Source organism: Agelaius phoeniceus, chromosome 15 (genome assembly GCF_051311805.1).
Source record: "Agelaius phoeniceus isolate bAgePho1 chromosome 15, bAgePho1.hap1, whole genome shotgun sequence".
NCBI lineage: Eukaryota > Metazoa > Chordata > Aves > Passeriformes > Icteridae > Agelaius > Agelaius phoeniceus.
In genome coordinates, this window is record NC_135279.1 from 7,367,321 (window position 1) to 7,391,567 (window position 24,247).

The window sequence follows — 24,247 nt, forward strand, 5'->3', positions numbered from 1 at the left end:
AGGAATGTAGTTTGTTGTTTACAGAAGAAAAATATGTGCTGTATGAGAACTTTGGTGCTGGAATATGATAAGTGTGTTTAGATGTGCTTGTTTCAAGTGAGGACACTGGGTTCAAAGGAGTCAAACTGGTTCCCCTGGAAGCTTGAGGTAAGGCTTCAATGAACAGGGGATTTAGGCTCCCAGAAGCTCAGATAGCAAGATGGAGAGTGTCACAGTACAAATTATAAACTGCAGTGTCTCCAGGATTGTCTCTGGGCAGAGTGGGAAAGAATGTGATGAAGGAGCTTCTGGAGGCTGGATCTGGACCAATTTAATTTGTGTTAATAGTAAGACTTTGTCTGCAAGCTGAGAGTTCAGTAGCTGAAGTTCTCAAACACAGATGTGCAAACATGCAGAAAAAATTGATTCAAGGCAAGCATCTCTGCAAGCAGCCCTTGGCTGCTGTGGCCTCCTGCAGTTGGGCAGGACTGCAAGAGGAGACTAGCCCAGGTGATCCAGATACCCAAGTTGTTTCACCTGCATAAAGATGACAAAAAGTCCTTTTCTTTTATAAAGTTTTCATTCTTTAAGAGGTTTTCCCCTGAACGCAATGAGAATTGCTTGGATGATGTTCCTTTGGCGTGCTTTGTACAAGTGCAAATTTCTATTTTCATACCAGGGTATCTGGTCCAGTCTGAATAAGTTGGGTTATTTTTTAACAATGCACTACTGACACTCCAGCTAGTTGTAGCTAATTCTTGAAAGGTTATTTTGTTGGCTTTGTGTCACAGGGGAAATAATCACAAAGCTTAGCTGCCTGAAAGTCAGATGCAGTATTTTTCCATCTTGCTTCTGGACAGAAAGGCTGACTCTACAACTTTTGACTGTTGAAGTGCACATCAGCTTATGGCACTGATCTGCTTAGCAGAAATAGTAAACACTGGAGTGGTCTGGGCCTGATGGATAGCTAAGGTCATAGTAACTCCCATTGTAGATGCTTTTTAATGGAGAGGGTGATTTCCTAGACAGATTCTTAGACCTATACTTGGCTCGTGTGGCTCAAGGAGAAATCCTTTTGCTTCAGAGTTGTACCTTTTGTCCTTTCTTGTCAAGCTGGGAAAACGATGCTTTGTTTTGCTCTAATAAAGAATTCACCTGGTTTCCTCTCTGCATCCTAATTGCTCTCTAGAGAGCACTAAAGTGTGCTTAAGCATATTGTAACTGTTTGCTGGCAGTGCCTGCTGTACGTGCAGTAATGCAAAGTGCTCCATCTCTGCCCTGTGCTGCAGGCTGGCATGATCCGCACGGACAAGGACGAGTTCTTCATCGAACCTCTGGAGAGGGGGGCCCTGGAGGAGGAGGAGGGAGGAGGCAGAACACACGTGGTCTATCGCAGAGCAGCTGCCAGGAAGCGGCTTCCTGGTGAGAACGTGGATACTGTGTACAGAGGTAAGGCGGGTTCTGGGATGAGGTGCAGCTGAAGGCACGGAGCCAATGTCATCTGCTACCTCTGGCTTTTTATCCTTCAGAGTGGAAATGTGCTCTCCCTCCAAGGAAGGAAAAGTAGGGAATGTGTTGAACACTTCCTAGGGGCTAAGCAAACAGTGCAGCAGCCAAAACTATCTCTGGGATGGTGGCACTGTCTTTGCCTTGAGGAGTTTCCTTGGCTCCAGAGATGGCCAACAAAAAGTTGTGTGTGTCCCCAAGCCCTGGGCCAGAGCAGAGAAAGTGGATGGTGGGTGACAGCAGTGCAGAGCTGGCTGTGGCTGCTGGGACAGGTGGCAGTGCTGGCTCTGCAAAGGCTGTGTTGGAAGGCTGCAAGCAGGACACTGAGGCTGGCATGGTACATGGGCTTCATTGACAGTGTCTTCACTGGGCTGCATTAGTCCCCAAAGGAAAATAAGGGTATCTCCAGCATGAACACAAACTTTCTGGACTTATTTATGTATTAACAAGTATGGAATATAATGTACTAAGTATGTGATAGACAGTGATGGAATAGCAAGAATTAAATATAAACACCCATTCTGTGTAGTGTTTTCTGTTTCTCTGATAACTGCCTGGTTATTGCACCTTTTTTTCTGAATAAATAAGGGATGCAAATCTGCTAAGAGGATGTTTTGACAGCTGATGTTAACACTGAAATTAACTGGGTCATTTGAGTGGAAACAACAAAATAGCTGCATTTTTGTTCCAAATGTGTGTACCAAACTGCAGAGTTGTTTGTCACTCATACCCTGGTATTATCTTATTTCAGTATAGTGGGGTTTCAAGTATAGGAAGGAAGGAACAGAGGGCCACAGGGATGAGGCACTGAAATTTGGGCCCCGTGAACAATATAAATTTCTCACTGTTCAGGTTGGAACAAGGATTAAAAAGAAAGCAAGCAATATCATTCAACCCATTTTTTTTTTCTCCGCTTTGGAAGTGACCTGTGAATTTTGTGATTGACACAGTGCTTTGGTGAGTTCTTCTTGTTGCCTTTGTACTCACTGTAGAGCAGATCTGGGTAATGCAGGAGTCTGAATGCCACAGTCCCAGAAGGGTTGGATGGTAGGTATGGTGGAAGCTGCTCTATTAGTGAATGTTTATAAAATTATTGCATGTTGGGAAATGCCAGCAGCTCGCTGTGTTTCCTCTTAAACAAAAGAGACTTGATGTTGTTCGCACCTTATGGCAGTATTTTTGGTTTTGGATGGTAAATATTCCTCAGGAGTAGGAGTCTGGTACACAGAACAGCACAAACTGTAGATCAGCTCCAGTTACTGGCACCTGGTACCTGCTGGAGGAGGCTCTGTCAGCAGTGGCTGAGATGCAGCCTGTACCTGGCAGCAAAGCCACACGCCGTGTCTGATGCCACCAGACTTGGTGTCTGTCACCTCCCCTGTGCCGGGGCTGGAGTTTGCAAACTGTGGTAAAAAGGCACAAAGTAATCACAGCCACCAGCCAGCACTGTGGGATTGAAAAGCAAAAGGGAGGCTGGGCTGAGAAGAAGCAGTGACCTTGTCTGGTACAGCAGGTGTGGGGACAGGTAGGAATAGTTGTGATATTTCAAATTTTTAAACTAAGGAAAGAATGCTGAGGGCAGTAATCTTCCCTTCTACACCATCACCTTTTGATTTGGAAACTTAGTTTTTATTTTGGAAAAAAACCCCACTGTTACCAAAAGTCAGTAAAAATAAAAACTGTAGGGTAAAGGGAATTTTTTTTCATGAAATTGTCTTTGTCTTTAATAAAAAAAAGTGAACAACCACTTGAAAATGGTTTGTTCTCTACATTTTTTTTATTAAATCTGGCTTCCCACCTCTGATTGCTCTAGGCAAAAGGCATGGACAGGATGTGCTTTCACAAATTGTAATTTTATTTTCCACTTGGTCTTTTTCCAGAATGCATTGAGTTTTGGTTAGCAAACACCAAAATATTTAGTGATTGGGCATTGATAAGCACACTCTGCTGTGTGTTTCCATAGTGTTCTAAACTGATTGATGGGCTGAGTTAGGAAATACTTAGTAGGGCACTTTCAGCATGCTGTATCTATTAAAAAAAAAAAAAAGGTTAACCAAGAGCACTCCCCCTCTTTCCAATATCCCTGGAGACAAGTGCATTGTTGCCAAATCCCATAAATTTACATGTGATGAATTGTAACACTTGGACTATTTTTAAAGGTCCAGCCTCCAGGAATCTTATGAATATGTGATGATTTTTTTTCCCTAGGTAAGCTTCTGGTTCTTTTAACTGTTGATAAAAATGTGTAGTTTCTGGCTATGTAAATATTTTAAGGTAATGCGTGACAAACAAAATTTAAGTATTCCATAATTTTTAAAACAGCATCTTTTAAAATCCCATGATATGTTAATTTAATCCCATGATTTGGGAGGGGATTGTGAGTCATGATTTTTGAATGTTTTGGTTTGGATAGATAGATACAAATTCCTTATAAATATTCCTATCTTTGGCACTCTTTTCACAAGAAATAGGACAAGCTGTTCTCTCCTCAGTGAAACAGGAGGTGAAGGAATTGAAAACTCCATGAACTTGGAGTTGAGAGGATCAGCCACCATTTCAAGGTCTTGGGTGTGCAGCGGGCGGTGGCCACGCTGGACCTCACAAGGCACAAGGGTTTGGGATTTTCTGCTAAATGCAGTTGTTTTGGAGGGTTGTTTGTTGAAGAACTCCATGCCCCCAGGCAATGTGCATCCTCTCCAGCCCGGGGCTGCAAGGCAATGACACAAAGGTCCCTGAGGCTGGGGGGCAGCTGAACACCCCAAAAGGCAGCCAGGACTAATGAAAGATCCATTGACTGCTTGGGAGTGAGTATTCAAAAAACAACCTAAAAAAATACATAAAATTGCATTTTCCACACCATGTAAATAAATTCTAAATTATGTCAACAGATGTGGTGAGATGGACCTGACAGCAGGGTTTTTCTAGCATTTTCCATGCACTGTTATCTATCTTTTATATTATAATGAGAAAAAACGAGATTCCATCTGTCTGAAAATTGTAAACAATGAAGCCCCACAACCTCCTAAGCCCTGCAGAGATCAAGGTGTGCATCTTGTGTTATGAAGGCTCTGCTGGCGTGCTGGGTTTTGGAAAGTGGAATGTGCTCGGAGAGATCTGCCCTGCCCTGGTTCCAGACTGTGCCAGATTCGCTTCTGCATTTACGCAAAACGTTATCAGAAGATTGGGAAGTGTAACTACTTGTTTTGGCAACCTGAATCATTTGTTTTGACTGGTGTGGGATTATCTGGGGTTTGGGGGAATTGCAGAGCATGGGGTGTAACTTTTCTGCCTGGTCTTTTCTCAAAAAATGCTATTTGTTAATGTACTGGAAAAATGTAAGCATCATATTTTAGACAAGTAATAATCTTCAGCAGAGTAATCCTGTGAAAGTCTGTGTGAGCTCACTACAAATTAGGCTAATTGTTTCAGAAAGAGAAATATTTTCATGTAGTGGCTGAAATATTGCAGGTGTGGTGAGAATAAATCCTATTTTCTCTGGCAACTGCTTTTAGTGCTTGCATACATATAACAATTTATCTTCCTTTAGATAAAAATAAGCATCATGTTGAACATATTTTAATATTTCCAGTTGAATTCCTTCTTACAAACATGAGAAATGTTCCTTGATAGCAGTAAAACTACCTACATAATAGAACTGGAATTAAATAGATAAGCTAGAGTGGGTTGTTTTTTCTTGAAACTGCTGGGTTTTTGCTTAAATGTTCTTTGAATGTTAACTGAAGAGGTGCTAAGTATTTAATTAATGGTTATGGTGAGGCCTGGAAAGCTAGCTTGATTTTTGCCTCTAAAGGCAATCTGATTATCAGGCTTGTAAGCTTTAATATCACATTTCTCCACCTAAATTACTGTGTCTGTTATGTTGATCAGCTGAAAGGAAATGATTATACTAAAACTTCCTTAAGGTTTGCCTTTTCTCTAAAAAATGTTGTTTAAGTACTGTGCTCTGAGTTTTATTGTATTGTATGATTGATGAGAAACAGAAACTCAGCTTTAGTGACAGTTTTATTTACTGTGCAGATGAAAGATGACCTTAGCCAAGAACAGTTTATTACTGATGAAGACAGTAAGGTAACTCTCCAAATGTGCTTAAACCAGAACGTTTTTGTTTCTGTAAGTGCCAATTAAATCCCTTGGAATGGCCAAGCAGAGTCTGACACAAGTCCCATCATGAATAGCTCTGGGCTGACAGGGTGGACAATCCCACAGCTCTGCTGGAGATTTGTGACCTCTTCCCTTGGCAATACTTGGGGTTGCTGGAGGTCAGACCTGCAGAGGAGTTGTGCCTTGGTGCTGAATAATGTGATCATTTAATGTGACCCTCTGATGTTCTTCCTGGGACAAACCCCATCATTTATTTTTATTACTTTTTTTTGGTAAATTTTTCAACTATTTTGTTTTATTTTTACATTGAGGTAAAATCATCCCCCTAGCAGTAACTACATGCCAGTCAGATAAAAAGATAAAAAGAAATAATTTACTGTTTCTACTCAATAGTGGTAGCCAGCATCTTTCTGCCAGACCCAAACTGACAGAGCAGAGCTGGTCCTCAGTCCTCTCACTGGCATATCCTGGCCCTCCACTCTTTGACATTTAGGAACCCTAAAAAGATAGGGGCCAGTCAGCAGGGGAGAAATCCATGTAAAATTAAGCTGAAAGAGCTCCACTCTGGAAGTTTTTTGAAAAGATGAAAGTTAAAAGTATGATAAAGTTGTAACAACTCAATTGCCAGAGCTTTGCAGGTTTTGGAGATGATATTTCAGAGGAAGACTCCTTCATCATAGTCCATCAAACTGTCAATGCCATTGATTTACTAATGTATTTAAATTACTCTTTAGAAACCAACGTGCATCTGGTGTATATTTTTCTGGATTGCCTGAAATGGCTCAGACTGGCTGCTGGCTGGCCAGCTGCCATTCTAATTTACACAACTTTCCTGGTTACCTTTGCAGGGGAACAGTTTCTTCAGGAAACTGAAGTTTCTCCAAATCCAATCAATATTTCCTCTCAGCTTGCACTCTTGCTGATTAATTACTGCTCCCTTATTTTGCAGTCAGTAAGACTCTGATGACAATATTTTTTGTCTCCTTCCTACATCATCTGTGCATGATAAATACATCTGTCTTTCTCTCCTGTCCTGGGTTTTCTCTGAATTCCACATTGCAGATTAATGGAGATTTCTGGGAAGAGGAAGATTGAGAATTCAGTGGCAAATCAGCTTTTGATTCAGAAGCAAGGTTAGGCACTCATGGGAAAAACAAATCTCCAGGGAAAATGATCTTAGGCCATGGGATGTCACCCTTCCCAGCCACCTGCATTACAGCTGATCAGGCAGTTCTTTGCTAGGCAAATGAGATATTTGCAGTAATTTTGGGGAAAAAGCTAAAGGTTTCTACTTTTACAGTTGTGCAGTAAATCATGTGGGATGAGCAGGTGGAGGCTGATGAACAATGCTCTTCAAGGTACTGGATGGGAAATGCCAGGAACAGCCTATTTTCCTCCAGAGGTGATGGAGATTTCTGCCATGGACTTCCTCAGTGGGTGGCCTTAGCAGGGCCACAGAATGGTGTCAGGTAAAAAGTCAAACCCCCCAGTGCTTCTGGGGTTGTCAGTTTCATTTTGCTTGGAAATAAAATTATTATGAAATGAATTGGGTTGATTTTTTCTCAATATCAATAATTTTGCTCAGTTTTTCGATGGGGATGTGCTCATGTAGCTACTGCTGCGTGGTGAGGCATATGCATATCAGGACCACAGCAAAGCTGTGTGGGCTACCTTTGCAGTGTGCTTTCTTGAATTTTGGAGTGCTTTGGGAAGTAAATTGCATCTTCAAAGGATTTTTCTTTTAATTAAACATCTCCTTTTTCCAGGTGCTCTAAATCACTTCCAGAATTATTGAACGTTCATGAAATAGTTTCTCATTATTATTTCTTCATGATATCAAATCTGTAGTTGCTGCAGCACAATTTTGTTTCACCAGGAACACAAATCCTCTGGTACAAAGGTAAAAATTGGTGGGGTGGCCTGGAGCTGGAGCAGAGCTTCCACCTGGCCCAGCTCCACTACAGGTTCCTGGCACTGAGCTGTCATCTCCCTGTCCCACACACCCCACCAAGCTGTAATAAATTGTTGCTAAACTATTATTATCTTCCTGGAATACAGGAACATAATGATAGCATGTGAAGAAGCTCAGGTTCTGTATTTGTCCCTGCCTTTCTCATTAGGCAGCTTGGGATCTGTGTAGACTTTGAGGAAACACTTCAGTGCAGGCTCAGCTTTGAGCAGGTACTTAAATCAAATTGATTTCAGTGGGATTCAGGTACCTAACTTAGGCTAAATGGATTTTTATTCTGAATGGGTTTCTGTTGTGGTTATGAGGCAAGTTACTGGAGCAAGTTACTTCCATTCAGATATGCATTGATTAAGGGTGAAGGACTTAATTATTTGTACTTGTTTAAATATCACTGATTTGCCTGCATTGACAGCTAATATAAAAATAAAATTAATTTAATTCTTAACTGATGAGTTCATTTTAGCTCCTCTGCTAAATTCAAGCTCTATAAGGCTCTCCAAAATGATTGCTGTGAACAGCTTATAGCTGGAGTTGAATATTACCAAATGTTACTAAATATAAAAAAAAAGATAAAGCTGATATTGGCCTATGAAACAAGTTTTCAGTTCTCATATGAATACTCCTGTAAAATTTTTGTGATCAGCTCTGATGAAAATATTGAGAAAGCACTCATTTTATTTTTTACATCCTTGTATCAGCTAATCCTTCTATCCTTCTTTCACATCCTAAATTCAGCTTTGGGCAATGTGAAACTGAGGTTGATTAATCACTTGTTTGTGTTTACATTTAATCAACACTTGCTTATAAAGACAAAACATTTTCAGCAGATTTCATTAAAGTTCATTTTTGTGAACTTCCTTCTACTATCCATTGATCTCACAATCCTTAATGGATTTAGCCTCCCAGTCTCCTGGGAGGAAAGAGAGATCAAAATATTTGCCTTTTGGATGAGGGTGACATAAACCTTGTTTTCACTGCAAGCTGACCCCATGTCTTGCTGGTAAAAGCCCTGTGGAAGGGCAGAGTTCACTGGAGCAGCAGCTGGGAAGTCAGACTTTGCCTGCAGAAGCCCAGCCAGAGCTCTCATGTGTGAGGGTGTGCAGCCGCCCACAGGCGTGTGGGGAGGTTTGCCTTATGAAAATGCATGTGCACACCCACAAGGTTCTTGCAATTTCACATTTACTGGTATGTTTTTCTGTGAAGTGTCATCCTGTTGTGGTTTGTTTATTTACAAGCTGTGTTCGTGTCGTCCAACCTGCTGAGAAAAACAGAGGATGGCGAGGATCCAGCAGGTCCTGCCAGGCTCAAAGAGGGAGAAACTTGTTTACAGAAAGACCTTAATATTCTGTCTTGACAAACTGAAAGTGTTCTGCAACCCGTATCTCTGTTTAGGAAATGGATTCTGACAGTGAGAATTCAAAAATATGGGTAGCATGTAGTGTTTGCTGTTTTGTACCATGGGATTCAAACTCTGTGTTTAATAACAATACACAAAATAGCATCTGGTAGGCACCACTAAAATAAGCTCTAAGTAGAAAATGCCGATAAGTGTTTTCAGTTTAAAGTGTTTTCTGACAAAAAGTGTGACATAAATTTCATCTGCTGTCCATGATGATGATGATGATGATGCAGTGGTTTGATGAGGCTGAAAGACATCATCAAGTGAAAGTGATGGACAAGCCCAGAGCTTCAAGAGAGATGCATATCCTTCAAATGTCTACATTTCTATCATTTCTCACAACAGGAGAGCCACATGTGAGGCCTTGTGAAGTGGTCCAAGGATTAAAGATGTATTCCAGCTGGTTCTGATTGTTGTCAGCTCTGTGAGATGTGCTCCTCATGGGCTGGCTGGAGCAGCAGTGCTGTGTGGTGCTGTTATCTTGATGCTTGCAGAAGGAGCACTGGAGAGGTCTCTGCACTTATGGTGGTGTGAGCCCAGATGGAGAATGACAAACAAATGGCTTGGTCTTACTCTGCACTGATTTTCATGGCTGCCACGACACTTCCCTACACCCCTGTGTTGCTCATGAGGTCAATGCTGGTTTAAAGGAGAACCTTTCAGTGCCCAGAGCTGGTCCTTCAGCCTGACATCATTGGGCACCTCCAAAGCAAAAGCCCCTGCCTGAGCTGAAGGGCTGTTTGTTTAGCTGACTCTGTATATGCTGAGTTCTGCATTATATAATGTATTGAAACCCTGCATTATGCACTGTTCCCCTTAAAAGCTGTTCTCCCCCCTGCCCTAGAGCCAGACCAGGACTCCTGCTTGTCCTGCCTCCCCCCTGCAGCCACAGATCCTGTGTGGGTCAGTGAGAGCCAGCAGTGCTGGGGGAGCTGAGCAGGGCAGGACTGCTGCCCACCAGTGCTGCTGCTGGGGGGACTGCAGGACACAGAGCACTTCTGCCTTCTTAGGCAGGCTGAGAGGAGGATGCAGATTCTGCCCCTGGTGTGTGCCAGTGCAGGGATGAGCAGGGAAGCTCGTGCTTCTTGGATGTTTATGCTTTAGCCAAGCATGTGTTACACCCTGCAGGAGGTGGGCAGTGCACCTGTGGCAACCCGGTGGTTGGTATGAAGGAGGTGCCTGGTCTGCCCAGCCTTGGTAATAACTTTCCATAACCATTTGTGACTCTTCATTATATTTTTTTGGTGCTTTTTGTGTTTTGAGTTCTCTAAGCAGTGCTTGGGGCTGCTTGGACTTTTCAGGTAAAAATAACTTTCATTTGAAGAACAAGCAACAGCAGTGTTAACTTTCCTTTCAGCTAGTGCAAGGTTCTTTTCCCCTGTGCTTTCCTGAAATTCTAAAAGGCAAGAATGTCTTAGCCCAGGAGGAAAACAGCAAGGTTTTTGATTATAGTTGCTTTGGATCTGCAGTTTGGTAACAGTAGTGAATGAATTTCTTCTTGAAAATTTGTGCTTTTCCATAGAGCAGAAACACTGTTTCAAAACAGTGGCTAAGTGGGATAAAGCAGTAACAGAAACTGTTACTGCAAACTATGAGTGCAAGCTCTGCTTTTTCTAAATGATTGTGTTACAAATGATTTATATTGTTTTTTTCTAAATATTTTGTCCCAAACTGTGTAGGTCATAAAGTCCCATATTACATATTTGCTGGTAATAGTTTGAATTTAAATGTCTTTGCTCATTTGAATATAAACCTTGGGAGTTGTTTTACTTAACACTTGCATATTAGATTACAAATGGTCTGTCAGCAGGACTGGCTTGGACCATGATGAATTTTCAAGCCAAACAATGACTATTTGTTAATATAGAGGTGTTTTCTTGATCCCTGCAACACTCCTGCACACACCTGCATCCTGATACTCCATTACTGAAGCTTTACTACTGCAGTGAGAGCAAAGGCATGGTCTGGGAATTGGTTTAAAGCAGTGCAACACCCTGCTAATGACAGTCCCCTCTCTCACTGGCCACAGTCTCTTGCCAGCTGTTGCTACCTGAGCCTCATTGCTGGAAGGGATGCAGCCACCAACTGGAAGCTGTTGAGTGTTCCAAAAGAGCCAAGGCAAGCAATTGAATCACTGCATTGCTTTCCTCAATGCCCATGGAGACCCTGTGCTCCACTGGCTGCATTTCTGGAAAGAGACCCTCAGAGAGTGGCACCTGGTTCTGGTGTCCACTTGTCCCATTCCTGTGCAAAAGGTGAAGTCTCCTGCAGACCAACAGGTTCCTAATGTTCTATGTGATATTGTTGCTCAGCTCATCAAACTGCAGTTCTTGTTAATGGGTTAAATTCTGTGTATTTCATCTGTCAGCAGGTTCTTTGATTAAAAGCCTGAGATGCATCTTTCTTCTTCCTTTTATCTCTGAGTTTTTGTGCAGTCTCTTCCTTGTTCCAGCTCTGTGTGTGTGCCTGGACCATCTGGCACGGCTCGGCTGCCCGTCAACGTGTGCTGCTTTCAAGGGGAAAAATTATTAATCACAATCTGGATGGTGAGGGGGTTAGGGATGGGTTTTATTTCCACTTCAGAGCTGGCAGTTCCACAGGTAGGCAGCTCTTCAGGCGAGGTTTCCCAGCAGCCTTTTGCAGCGTTGCCTGGTGGGTGTGTGAGGAAGGGTGCCCAGAAGTCCTGCAGAGCAGGGGAGGAGCTGGGAGCAGCGGCCCTGGTGGCTCAGCCCTTGCTGCTGTCCTGCTGCAGGAGCCTCAGGGTGCTCAGGATCACCTTCTGTAGCACTGCTGGGCTCCAGACAGTTGTCCTTGGATCAAAATTCATTTCCCTGGGCTCTGCTCCATTTTGCAGGGTTTGGTCATTACAGACTGTCAATTTTAAGAGACATGGGTTGTTTTTTTTTCCTGGTAACACTAATATTTTAGCATTGCTTCAACAATCATAGCTTTGTAAACATTGGAGTGATTATTTACAGAACATTTGAGGAAGGATTCTTTTACCCAAAGAGTGAGTTGCACATAAGACATGCTCAGTCTAAGAGTAACCTGAAAAGACAAGCCTAATGGTGGTTTCTATGAACTGCCACCTCTAGAAATTTTTTAAACTTGTAAATCTCATCAGGTATCTGTGCACTTTGTGACCATGTCTGTTTGCCTGTCAAGGAGATCTTTTATTCTGTGGTACTTGTGGAGGCATCCTGCAGTTGTTGGTGTTTGCAGGTTGTGAACAGTGAGAGACACTATAAAATGTTTTGTGCCTGAAGCAGCTGCCTCCAAAACACCCATTCCTGCACCTCCTTCAAAAACCACCTTGCATCTTGACAGGGAAGGTTTACCTTGGTGCTGCAGGGCTTTTTTTTAAATTTTAAAAAATAGAAACAATTTTTTTTCTTTTTTCTGCCCCATCTTTTTTTTTTTTTTTCCTTTTGTGAAGTATTTTAGGAATAAATGGCTGGTGTGGTTTTAAGTGATGCAGGTTTTTCAATGGATCTTTGGATGTGAGGAGTCATGACATTTTGGAAATGCTGTTCATCCACAAACCAGTAAACCTGGGTCACTTTGTGGGAAAGCATCTGGTGTGAGTGGTAGCAACAGTATCTAAACAGTGATATGAGAAGCTGCCCTTGCCTGACTATTAAAATATATGAAATTAGCAAGCACTGACAATTACCTCTTGTGAGCTGTGTTTTGTTGTTGCTGAGTGGGCAGCAATTCTGCTTGTCTAATTGAGCTTTGCTAGATGATAGTGTTCAGAGTTCATTCATCGTACTGGGTTTCTTTCTTTCTAGGGTTTTCCATTTTTAGAGAGACCCTGTTATATATAGTAATGAACACATTGCAGTCGTGCATGCCTTTTTCCCTGTGGAGCAGGGCAGAAGTTTGGATCTCATTTTACAGAGCTCTCGTTTACATTTTATTCACAATGAAACTGGGGATGCCAAACCCTAGATATTTGGGGCTTGTATCTATTTGTTGTGTGGCTTTTAAAGCAGATTCTTTCTTCAATACATCAAAAAAATGTATTTCTTGAGGTTGGGGAATCAGACCTTTCAGGGGCCTGAGCTTAAAATATTATATTGTCCAAAGCCATAGATTAAATCTCTGCTTGAGTCCTTGTTCACAGACTTTCTGGCTGTTCTTTTTGCCAGTTCAATGTAGCCTTTTCCTGGTGCCTCCTAAGAAATTGTTGACTAAAGAGCCGGCTGAAAAGCATACATGTTAACTTCATATTCTACTCACAAGCTGAAGTATTTTTTGCTGAGTTTTTCTTTAAGCAGAGCCTCTGGAGGCTTGTTAAACTATGAAATATTTACAAAAAAGCAGCCCAAAGTCTCCAGCTAAGGGTATTAAATGTCCTAGGAAGCCCAAAAAAGCTGCTCCAACTTCAATGGAGTAAAATATATGAAAAGGGTAAAATCTAATTTTGAGTCACTGTAAGATGACTTGAATATAATTACTAAATTTCCAGGTATTTTTCTAGGATATCCCAATTAAATGTGTGCAGAGAAATGGGTGGTATTGACATTTCCATGGCAACCCATTGTAGCATTTCAGATATTAACCTGCAGGTCATATATTACTGAAGCAGAATATTTTTGGAAGACTGGCAAAATCTACCATGCCTGCAAAATGTGCAGGCAACAACATAGCAACAAAATGCAGACAAGAAAACACAGGCTTTGGAATAAAATCTGGGCTTGAAAGTTAAGTGGAAGTTTTGTTTAAGACTACACTGGTGGTGAGTAACATCACATTCCAGCCCCAAGGGGTTAATTGCTGCCATTTTTTGGCTGTGAGTCTGGTTTGTGTTTGTGGCTTGGTGTGGAATAGAGGTAGGATGATTGCAAAAATGTTGTAGCAACTCTTATTATCCTTTAATTCCAGGTGCTAACAGACTTTGGGGAGCTTGAGGTGGCCCTTTGTGCTTCTGTTCCACTGGTCATTGGTGGTGGTGGTGGGATATGGGTGGGAAGGGCACATGGCCAGAATTAGAATTAGAATTAAGCCCTAGATCTCTGAGGAGGTGTTTACTGGTCCATGATGATGGATTGCCCACTGTTTCACATGGGAGCCTCTTACCAGAAGTCCTGAAGAGAATTAGATGTTCTTTTGTGCTGCTGAAACCCTGGAGAAAAGCACTGGCAAAGGGCAGAGTGTTCCTTGCAAGCAAACTGGTGTGTCTCTGGTGTCTGGAGATTTGCAGCAGATCAGATTGATTGCACTGGTAGGATTTACAGACCCTGTGGGTCTCAGGTCAGACAGCTGGAAAGCCTGATTGTCTCTGAAGTGACGGCAGAGGCATTTCCAAGAACCTTTGGAAGAAAGAATCCCCTTTGCTTGGCAGCCACATTGCTTCCTTAAGATTATTTCAGGTTTTTAAAGTTTTTTAAAGGAGAATTTGGACTGTTTGAAATGTGAGATGGAGCTCTACTCCCACCAATAAATTACAGTGTGTCCTTCAAAATCCCCGTAGGCAAGGCGTGCTATGTGATAGCTAATTCTCACAGACCCTATGAGAATGCATTTTCTGGGAACTGCCTTTGTAATAATAAATTACTGGTTGGCAAGTGGATAGGGTTCAGCCAAGCCATGCACTTGATCCTGTTCACACTGATTTTAATGGAAAAATTCCCAGTGAGTTTACTGGGGGCAGACCCAGTACAAGGCTGTGGAAACTGCCTGTCTGAATTTGCCTGAACTGCAAAGTGTCTTTGCTGCTGTTTAGATTAATTTTGTACCTTCTGGTTTCATGATTTACTTTGAGATTTTGTAACTTGAAGTTATGTTAAGAACTGAGCATTGAAAACATGACCTGTGTATTGCTAATGATTGAGTGTATATATGGACATGATGGAATGGATGGAGGCATTCCTAATGAAGTTACACTGCACAGGTGCTTGCTCTCTAACATTCCTTTTATGCCTGTTGAGAGACAGCAGCATCTTTCATTGTTCATGAAAAATTATCAGAGTCCCTTTGAAAATATATTTATTTTCCTTGGTTTCCCACTGTGCAGCTTGCAGAGGCTGTGTGCTTTGTGCTGCTTTCCAGTTGCAGCAGATGTGCTTTCACCATTTAGGACACAGACAAAGACTTGTGACAATGTCATACACATTCATCTCATTTGCTCAGAATTCAGGCAGTCTTTTCCTGCCTTTAACATCTCAGCCACCAGGAGATGGGTTTTTTCCTCCCCACTTATGCTTTGTCAATACCCTCCCTTATATCAGGCAACACATCATTAGTTTCAACTAGTTCAGCCAATTTGTCATTAATGAACCAGATAAGAAACTTCCAGATCAAAAGTGACCAGGTTATTTGTCATGGGATTTCAGGGCTGCTCCTTTTTGTTTTAATGAGCACTTTCTTCTCTCACCTGGTCAGGTGCTCCTTCCTCCAGCCTTTGTTAGATGCATTCAGAGGTGGGGTCTAATTTTGTTAAACTCTGTCAGTAACAATTGCACCGCTATTCCTCCTTGTGCTTTCCAATTAAATAATTTTCTGAATTTTCTTTGTACAGCTCTTTCTTTAGATATGCATTTCACTGTACTCACTCTCATTATTCCATTCATACTTTGTTTTTAATTCAATTTTCAGGAAATACATAGTTCCTTCTTTTCCTATAGTACTTTCAAAAAATCACTGCTTTTTGTGCATGTGGAAGTATCTTTTCATCCCTCTGCTGCAATTTTCTGACAACTTCTCAACTGATTTCAATAATTGATTGAATTCACATTGGGCTGTGCTTCTGTATGTTTCTTCAATTCATCAAAATTATTTCAGCTCTACAGTGTAACAGCAAGGAGTCTAAAATTTTGACTCATCAACTCTGTTGTTACTGGTCTTTCCACTTTCTTTCCTTTTCTTTCTTATCCAGATAAGCCACTTTTTTTTCTTAATTTTTTTAACAACAATTGGTCTAATTTAGGTCTCCAGATGATGTCTTGGTGATTCCTATGTTTCCCAGATGTCCTAGTATCTTTCAGGCTTCTCATTTACATTTTCCATGGAACCCATCATGCCCTCTCAGTATTTTGATTACTTTATGCCAAGATGTCATGTTGCCTGAGGCCTTTTACTGCCTCATTTTTTGTTCTCCCAATTTACAGTGAAATTGTTGGAAGAATTTGATACTGTGTTAGCATTTAGAAGAATTTTACATTCACGGGCAAATTTGGCTTGAAACACCAAACCTTGCTCCCCAAATCCCAAAATATCCATTAAATCCAAGCAAAACATATATTCTGATATATAAAAAGGATAGAAAGACACTTCCTGGGCACTAACATCAAAAACATCCTGCAGTATTGGTCTCTCCATATTCTTCCAGAAGTCATTGTCATGTGCAAATACCTTTCTCACTTCCTTCATAATAAAGGTAAAGAGTTCAAGTTTTTAAAAACAAGCTTAAAGTTGTTCAGATACCCAGGAGAAATCACTGTCTTCAACCTTTATAGAAAGGATCTCAAGGAGATAATTTTATTGGTTTCAGGATCTGAAGGGAGAATCAATAAGGCTCCTACAGACTTTGAAGTTCCTGGTCTGACCTCTGTATTCCCATTAACTGCTCTCCTCTTGTTTCTCCCTCTCACAGTCATCTTAATGACAGTGTAAACCCTTGGACTTCATTTCATTTCATGTTTGGCTCTTAAAAAACACTCACAAAATGCTTAACAGGATGTTTCAGAAACACTGCCAAGAGCTTGGGGTGAATTTCCTTCCCTTGGAAGTGCTGACCTTAGGCTGGAAGAGGAGGCTGCTGTGGAAATCCAGCTGGAATCTGCTCTCCCTTTGCAGAGGGGTCTGAAGACACTGCACAGCTGCAGGTGCTTCCTTTGCCCCAGGCTCTTGCCCTTTGCAAGGAGGAATCTCCTGTGCTTGGAGAGTGGCCATGTGGTGCCCTGGGGCTCTGCTGGCTCCTGGGCTGGCTGGATGAGGACAGCAGCACAACTCCCCTGATCCCTGGGGAAGAGCAGCTCTGGTGCATGCCCTGTGCAGCGCTTCCCTGCCAGCACCAGGCAAGGTGGGATGGCACGGAGAGGAGTGAGGAAGCAAGGCAGGAGTGCCATTTAGTGTCTGCTTGTACAGAGAACTGTATGCTTGCAATATGTTTTACCTTCTGCCAGCAGCTCTGGTGTGAAAAGCAGCATATCTTAATTAGGCAGTGTCAAGATACTCAAATCTTCCAATCTGCCTTCCAATCTGAAGTGTTGTTCTTTGCTGATTTAGCTGTATCTTGCAAGAAGTCGATATGCTTATGGCTAAATGATTGAGTTGCATGAAAAATTTCAGTGTCACCTGATTTTTTGATGGATTTTTTAATAGGACTTGGACAAATCTGTCAGGCTCTGTGGATCATCATTCTGTCAGGATTTTCCAAAAAGGGATCTGTGTGTGCTTTGACCAGAGTGAATCTGCAGTATCCAAGTTGTGTGGGATTTAATATGCAGGACTGGGACTCGGTGTGCTGCATGTCCTGCAGCACAGGTCCACCTACATGTTGTAATCCCAGTACACACCAGTTACATCTTGCTTGCTGCACGTGCTCAGGAGATTTCAGAGCATGCTCCTGACATGTGAGACAATGCTGAAAAATGTCCCAGATTTACTGGGTATGTGTGTGGCTCACTTGTTCCAGTACCTTGCAGCTGTACCAGATTTACTGGGCTTCTAGAGCTAAGTACCTTATGGCCAGTGCTTTTCCTTGGAGGAGTGGTTCAAAACACCAGTAGCCTGGTCAGGCATCTGGACATTTAGAAATATGAGGCCAACAGACAGTATTCTCTAGTTCCACCTGGGTGAAATTTCTGGGAAGATAAAGAGCAGAAGCAGGAGAAAACCTGGATGAACAAAATAATGTCAAAACCTTGGTCTCAAGCATGTACTGTTCCCAAGGGCTTTGTTAGCATTGTGCTTGATAAGAATCAAGTTTCAGTGGGTTTTGGATTGTGTTGTTGAACAAGATGAAGCGTTCTTTGCTAAACTTAGAATGAAGAAGACAAAAGAAAGTTGTTATTGGGTAAAGAATTTTTTTCTTACTAGAACCATCTTTCCCTGAAATATGAAAGAGCCTTTCCAAATGCAAAAGTTATGCAAACATGTCTGAATATAGAAGTGAAACTGGAAAGCAGTGGGTTTCTTCTGCCAGTTTTGCAGGAGGCCACCCACAAAGGTATATCTTATTTTTTTCTCTTTCTGGTTTTGTTTTTTTCCCTTCTGGAAAAATACAGAAAAATTTTGGCCAAAATCAGAGCCTATTTTGATTTTATAGCCCTTCTTATCAAAGCAGGATTGAAATGTAGCTTGAATTTTCCAAGTAGTGTCTAATTCATGAAGGAAAATATTTAAAAATAAAGTTACGGATTTGGTGCAAATGGTGTATCACCAAGGCTCTAAGTTCTTGCTTAGACAAATTCATACATATTAGCCTTTGTCTACATGAAATGGAGACTGTTTGGTGTAAGCCATTTGCCTTGCTATTAGTTGGTGCTGCTTGTATTTTTGTCCTTTCTTTGAGTGTTTGATAATGGTTTCCTTCATTAAAATCAAAGCCCTGTCTTGATTTGATATTTCCAATCTGTTTCTTAACTGCGGTATTGTCAAATTTTACTTGTTTTTAAGAGGCTGTTTCTTTTTATTCTGCATATCCAATCCCTCTGGCCAAGCGGGCAGGAAATGTAGTTAATTTCTGTGTAACCCACAGAAATGCAGGATTCCCTGTGGAGGGACACTCTGCAGTGCTCACAGCCCACCCTGCTCTCCTCACATCTGTCTCTCCCCGTGCTGCCCTGCCTTCCATTGATGGATGATTCTCAGCGCAAGCAAAGCCCTAGAAATGCAGTTAGAATGTGAGTTGTTTATTGTTCATTTAGCTTCAGAAGCCAGATATTCCAGATCCCTGCAGTCACTTGTGTAGCAGAGTCAGTATCCTCTGTCTGCTACGGAAATGATCTCCTGGTCCTTTGGTGCGTCCTGAGCCCCTGTCCCACCACTCCCTCCTGTGCATTGTTCAAACTCATTTAGCACAATTCCAGAGGAAGAAATTCAACAATTTGCACTTGGAGCCTACATTGTAGTCTAAATGATCTCACTGCTTAAAAATGTTTTCTTGGGTCTAAGTTTAATAATTTTTCACAATCTATCCTTTGTAGCTAACCCTCCCCCACTTTCTTCTTAAAAAAAAATTCCTTCTCTTCCATGTGCCAGTGTTTTGTAGACATATAAGCTGTTATCAGGTTGTCTCAGCCATCTTTCAATCAAGATGTACTTTTTAGTTCCTGTAGATCATTATGTTTTTTCTTCATCTTTATGTAAATACAGAAATCGTACTAATGTAACCTCCTGTAGTTAAAATGATGCAACCTCGCTGGTGTTGTTGTGTAACCTAGTTCTGGGGGAAGACAAACTCTGCTTGGGATAAGGCACCTTTATCCCAGTACCCCTACTGGTGCTTGTACTGATAATTATCACTCAGAAGGTAAGTGATCTAGGACAATAAACCAGAAGGATGCCTTTAAATGAACAAAGATTTCCACACCCTTAAAACAAGAAAAATATAGCAATGGGTAGGCAGCTTGGCAGCAGAGTCCTCAGCTGAGTAAAAGTGTGTCCTTGAGCAGAGTTCATGTTCTGCTGTGGTTTGGTGGTGTTGGATGGAGGAATGACTCTTATTCATACATTTGTATTCCCAAATAAGTCTCAATGATTAAAACATCCTGACTGAGCGGAGTTGTTTTTTATGGATTCAAAACTGGGACAAAGTAATGTTCAAATGTGGAGTCCGCTGTTAATCCTGCAGTGCTGTTTTGACACTGGGTGTAGTTATTTTCTGTGAAGGATGCTTTTCCAGAAGCGTTGTGGCTGTGTGGTGTTAGAATGGCATCACATCCTGACTTTGAATTAGAAAAAGGTTTTGGAGTTAATCAAATGTAATGATGACCAAAACCCTTAATAATGGGAGTGTTGGATTCCTAGGACTTGTTGCATGGAGGCTTTTTAAGAGTTGGAGTCATTAACTTCTCTCAATTACACTGGTGATGGTCCAGAACTCTTCAAGGACATTGAGTTTATTAAGATTGCCCTAAATATCTACCAGCACAACTGAGAGTTGACTCTAGTCCCACCTTTTTCTTTTCCACGTGCTAGATCATCTCAAAAAATGGGGAGAATGTGACTCTCTGCAAAGAGAAAAGTAGCTCACTGAATGTCTGTACTGTGGTGTATACAACTAGAACAGGAACTGGTACCAGAAAATTCCTAGCTAATACAGCCAACCAACTTCTTTAAATGGTTGGTCCATCAGTTCACTGCTGTCTTTGCTTTATTAAATTATGATTTATTACATCATAAATGTCAATAAGCTTCAAAGGATAGGTATTATCTAAAAAATGTTTTATCAAAAATAATTAATCCTTTCTTATTTCTAGAAATGGCACAGTAAAAATCTATGTTCAATGTTAATTATGCATTAAGTTTTAGATGTTTAAATATGAGACTCTTCTGGTTATCTGTAAGTCAGTTTTCTGTAACAGAGCCTGGTAAGTGCCTCTGTTGCAGTGACACTGAGAACCAGACATCTCTGCATAGAGGACAGCCTCAATCTCTCTGAGAGTACTTCCCAGTCGGAATATGTTTTGTTTTCATCAATAAGAAAAAAGATGCATATTCAGTAGTTCTCTTAGTGCTACATCTGCATTGCCTCCTCTTTAAACATTTGTACCAATAAGGTTTTGCCCAAGGGCAGGGCAGGCTGGCCAGGACAGGCCCAGTGGCACTGACTTGGGCAGCTGCCATCCATGTAATCCTGGAGAAATCTACCTAAACCCTCCAAATCAGAATTTCATGCTCCCTGTATGAGGCTGGGTGTGAAATTTTAATTTGCACTTGTCAGTCTGAAGTAAGGGGAAAAGGGAAAGCAAAAAATAAAAGGCATATGATAAATTTCACACTTTCCCCCGAACAAAGCAGCGCGGTTCTTTCCTGCAGGCGCCTCAATGAATCTCCGTGTGGGCAGCTGGAAGCTGGCGGTTTATCTGGAGACATGGCAGAGTTGTAAGCAGAGTGGGTAGTGTCAGCTATCGCTGAGTTTACATGGTGCTTCCTATTATTGAACTCGGATTTAGTTTTGCTAAAAATTTGCCAAGCCTCTCTGGTTTGGGCTGAAGGCTTTTGTGTCAGGTGTCTGCCAGGGCTGAGTTCCGCTGGAGGCTTTTGGCACTGCTGTTCAGGCCATGCTTGATGAACAGGCTAAAAAAGGCTCTCCAGGGAGAAGCTACTTTGGGTTGTTTTCTGTTTGCTCTCCAGGGTTTCCCTTCAACCCTGCTCTGATGACTGAACTTTCTCCAGGGTTTTTCTCTGATGCTCTAAGTAGATGTTTCACAGCCACTAATGAATCTGTTTTTATAGCCCTCCACAGGAAGAGAATGTTTTTTCCACATCTTGCTGAGGAGAGAACCAAGTATCCAGTGGTTGGAGCTGGAACTTCCCTTGTGTTCTGACTGGCCCTTTTGGGGCACCTTTTTTTGAGTGCTTTAAACAGTCAGAACACACTGAGCAACTGTAATGCCCAGCTGCAGATTGTAAAACTTGAGTATTTTGAAAATCCAAGGCTGATGTTTCAAGTCAGATGGCTACAGCACATACCCACACAGGAAAATCTTCGTGATGTGTGTGATAGAGGGGAGTTTGCTTCTCCAGCCCATCAGTTTGTAACCCTTCCTTAGACACTCCCCAACATGCTTCTCATTTTTTGCAACATGTGATCAAAGATATTCCATGGAAAACTATTTACTGTCCTCTTCTGAATCATGTCTATGCATGGTTATTTCTTGCAATAACCATGCATAGACATGATTCAGGAGAGGTCAAGGGTTCAATGGAAATAAAAGTATGTGAAGATCTAAAATTTTCATCATAATACATAAAGGCTGGGGTTCAGGTTTAGAGTGACAAGAGCATTATTAAAGCATTTTCAGTAAGCAACCTTTGTAGCTGAGAAAACCTTTGACATTGATGCTTTAGAAATGCTATTTAACCATGGGATTTATACTTTTTGGTATTAGAGAGCTGAAAGGATCATCTGTGATTTTTGTTTCCCATTGCTATGATTCATTTTGTTTTCTGATGGATTGCTGGGCAGTGATTGATTCCTGAAGCACTTCCAGTGGGAGTTCATCCACAGATCAGTGAAATCATTGGTCTTCTCTAGCACCAGACTGCTGGAGAAGGCCTAAATAGTCTCTAGTTATGCTATGGATAAGTGGTATTGCAAATATCATATTATAAATGTCTGGGCTTCTCTGACTGATTTTCCTAATTTCAAAAAATGTTGCTCTTCAAAATGTAATATCAAAGGATGTGCATTAAAATATTTAGTCACAGAGTTTTTCCTTTGCCCTAATAATTTTCTAAAAATCTGGGTGACAATCACTGCTTTCCTCTGGAAAAGGATTTGGAGCATTTTGTTGTTGTCTTTTTCTGAATCACTGTCAGGAGATGCCTTTTTATCTTTGTTGACTGTTTAGAGAATCTCAGGTGAGCGGATTCCTGAACAGCCAGCTGCATCAGAGGCTCCAGCTGGCCACGATGACTCAGCCCATGGATAGTGACCTAGTTTGAGTTGTCTGCAGGGGAAGGTGTGTGAGAGATTCAGGGTGTTGTGAGGATAACAACAGCCATGAGCTGGGTGTGTCAGGGAAATTCCACTACATCTGTGTAGTGTTTTTATAGGACAGACCTCTGGTACAGCAGATTCCAGGATGGAAAGGAGCTCATGAGAGGCTAAGCTTTCCTAAACTGTACACGGCTGACTTGACCTTCCTACTGCATGTACTGAGTGGATGGTTCTTAAGGATGTGCAACAAATACACAAACATGGAAATATATAAAAAGTTTCTCACTAGGGTGGGTGCATGAAGTTTGTGCAGGATTTCAACTCAAAGGCCAGTTTCCTGGAGCTACTGATCAAAGGCTGTGGATGTAGCAAAAAGACAGAGAAGTCAAGCAGAAATTATTACACTCCTGAAAGGAATAAGGGCAAACCACCCCATCTCATTTGCTGAGTTAAAAAGTTTCAGTTTATTAATTCCCAGAGATAATATTGAGGAATTCTTAGAGCTTATATGGGAAAGAAGCTACCTTTCCAAATGTTCCTTGTATTTACCTGTAAAGATGTCAGTGGTAGAAGGATGTTTGGCAGGAGGGGAGGGCAGTAGAGCTATGCTTCATGTGGATATGGGAAAACAAAATTTAATAAATAACATATTTTTTTTCATTGCTAGAAATTCTATTTTATTTTGAAATCTTATCTGTATTCCATCATATAAATTTACCAACCTGCTCTCATGGTCGTTTTTCCAAAGTTAACCCAGATTTTTCAGTTAAAAAATATTTTCAAGTAAAGCAACATATGTCTAAGAAATGAATAGACAGTTAAATTGCCTCTATATCCCACAGTTTAATTAGTGAAAATAGTGTATGTTTTATGCAGAGCAAAGAGATATGTTGGCTTTTGTGACTCTTAGTGGGATGCAAGATTTGACAGCTTGAATGTAGGTTACAGAGATTCAGTTCATTAGTGATACTAAGAAAGCAATTATAGTTTCTGGGAGACAGGTAAAGTCTCCAGTGACAGATTTTTAGGTTGTTGGCATTTGTTGCTCTGTATGTGTAAAAGACTCTTTCCTGTCTGTCTATCATCCATCCATCCATCCATCCATCCATCCATCCATCCATCCATCCATCCATCCATCCATCCATCCATCATCTTCAGGGAGTGCTAAATGCACAAACTGATGACCAGGAGAAGTAGTAAATAACTGCTTTGGTTCTCTTCATTATGGTCATTTGTGGCTGCTAAATTCTTGGTGTGACAGTTGCTCTTCAAGGACTAAATCTGAATCCTGATTTTTCTCCACCTTCCCCACTACAGAGTACAACTAAGATTTTTTTTCCCTGTTCTACATTACTTTGAAATGTGTTTGATGAGAATCAATACTTTCTTATGCCTGGATAGAAAAAACATTTCCTGGTTGATTTTTTAGGCCCTGATGAGAGGGAGGACTTCTTTTGCAGAGCCCCTTTTTCTCCCCCCAGCCCCTGGCATCATGCTGAAAGCCCCTTCACAGCCCTTCTCATGAAGGGCTCTGCCCTGGATGTATTTGCAGTTGAGTCTCCTTCAGCTGTTCTTAGCACATCATCTTTCCACATAGAAGAAACATCAAAACAGAGCATCCCTTACACAGAGAGTTGACTTTGGCAATCCACAGAAG

The 24,247-nt window shown here is 41.4% G+C and overlaps 1 protein-coding gene across 1 annotated transcript in view; it reads left to right on the top strand.

Annotated features, from left to right (window-relative positions):
• ADAMTS2 (ADAM metallopeptidase with thrombospondin type 1 motif 2) overlaps window positions 1-24,247 on the top strand; it is a 174,455-nt gene that overhangs the window by 61,822 nt on the left and 88,386 nt on the right. The window contains exon 3 of the mRNA XM_054642736.2: window positions 1,269-1,428. Within this exon, the coding sequence (XP_054498711.2) occupies window positions 1,269-1,428 (160 nt within the window). The remainder of the gene's footprint in view (window positions 1-1,268; window positions 1,429-24,247) is intronic.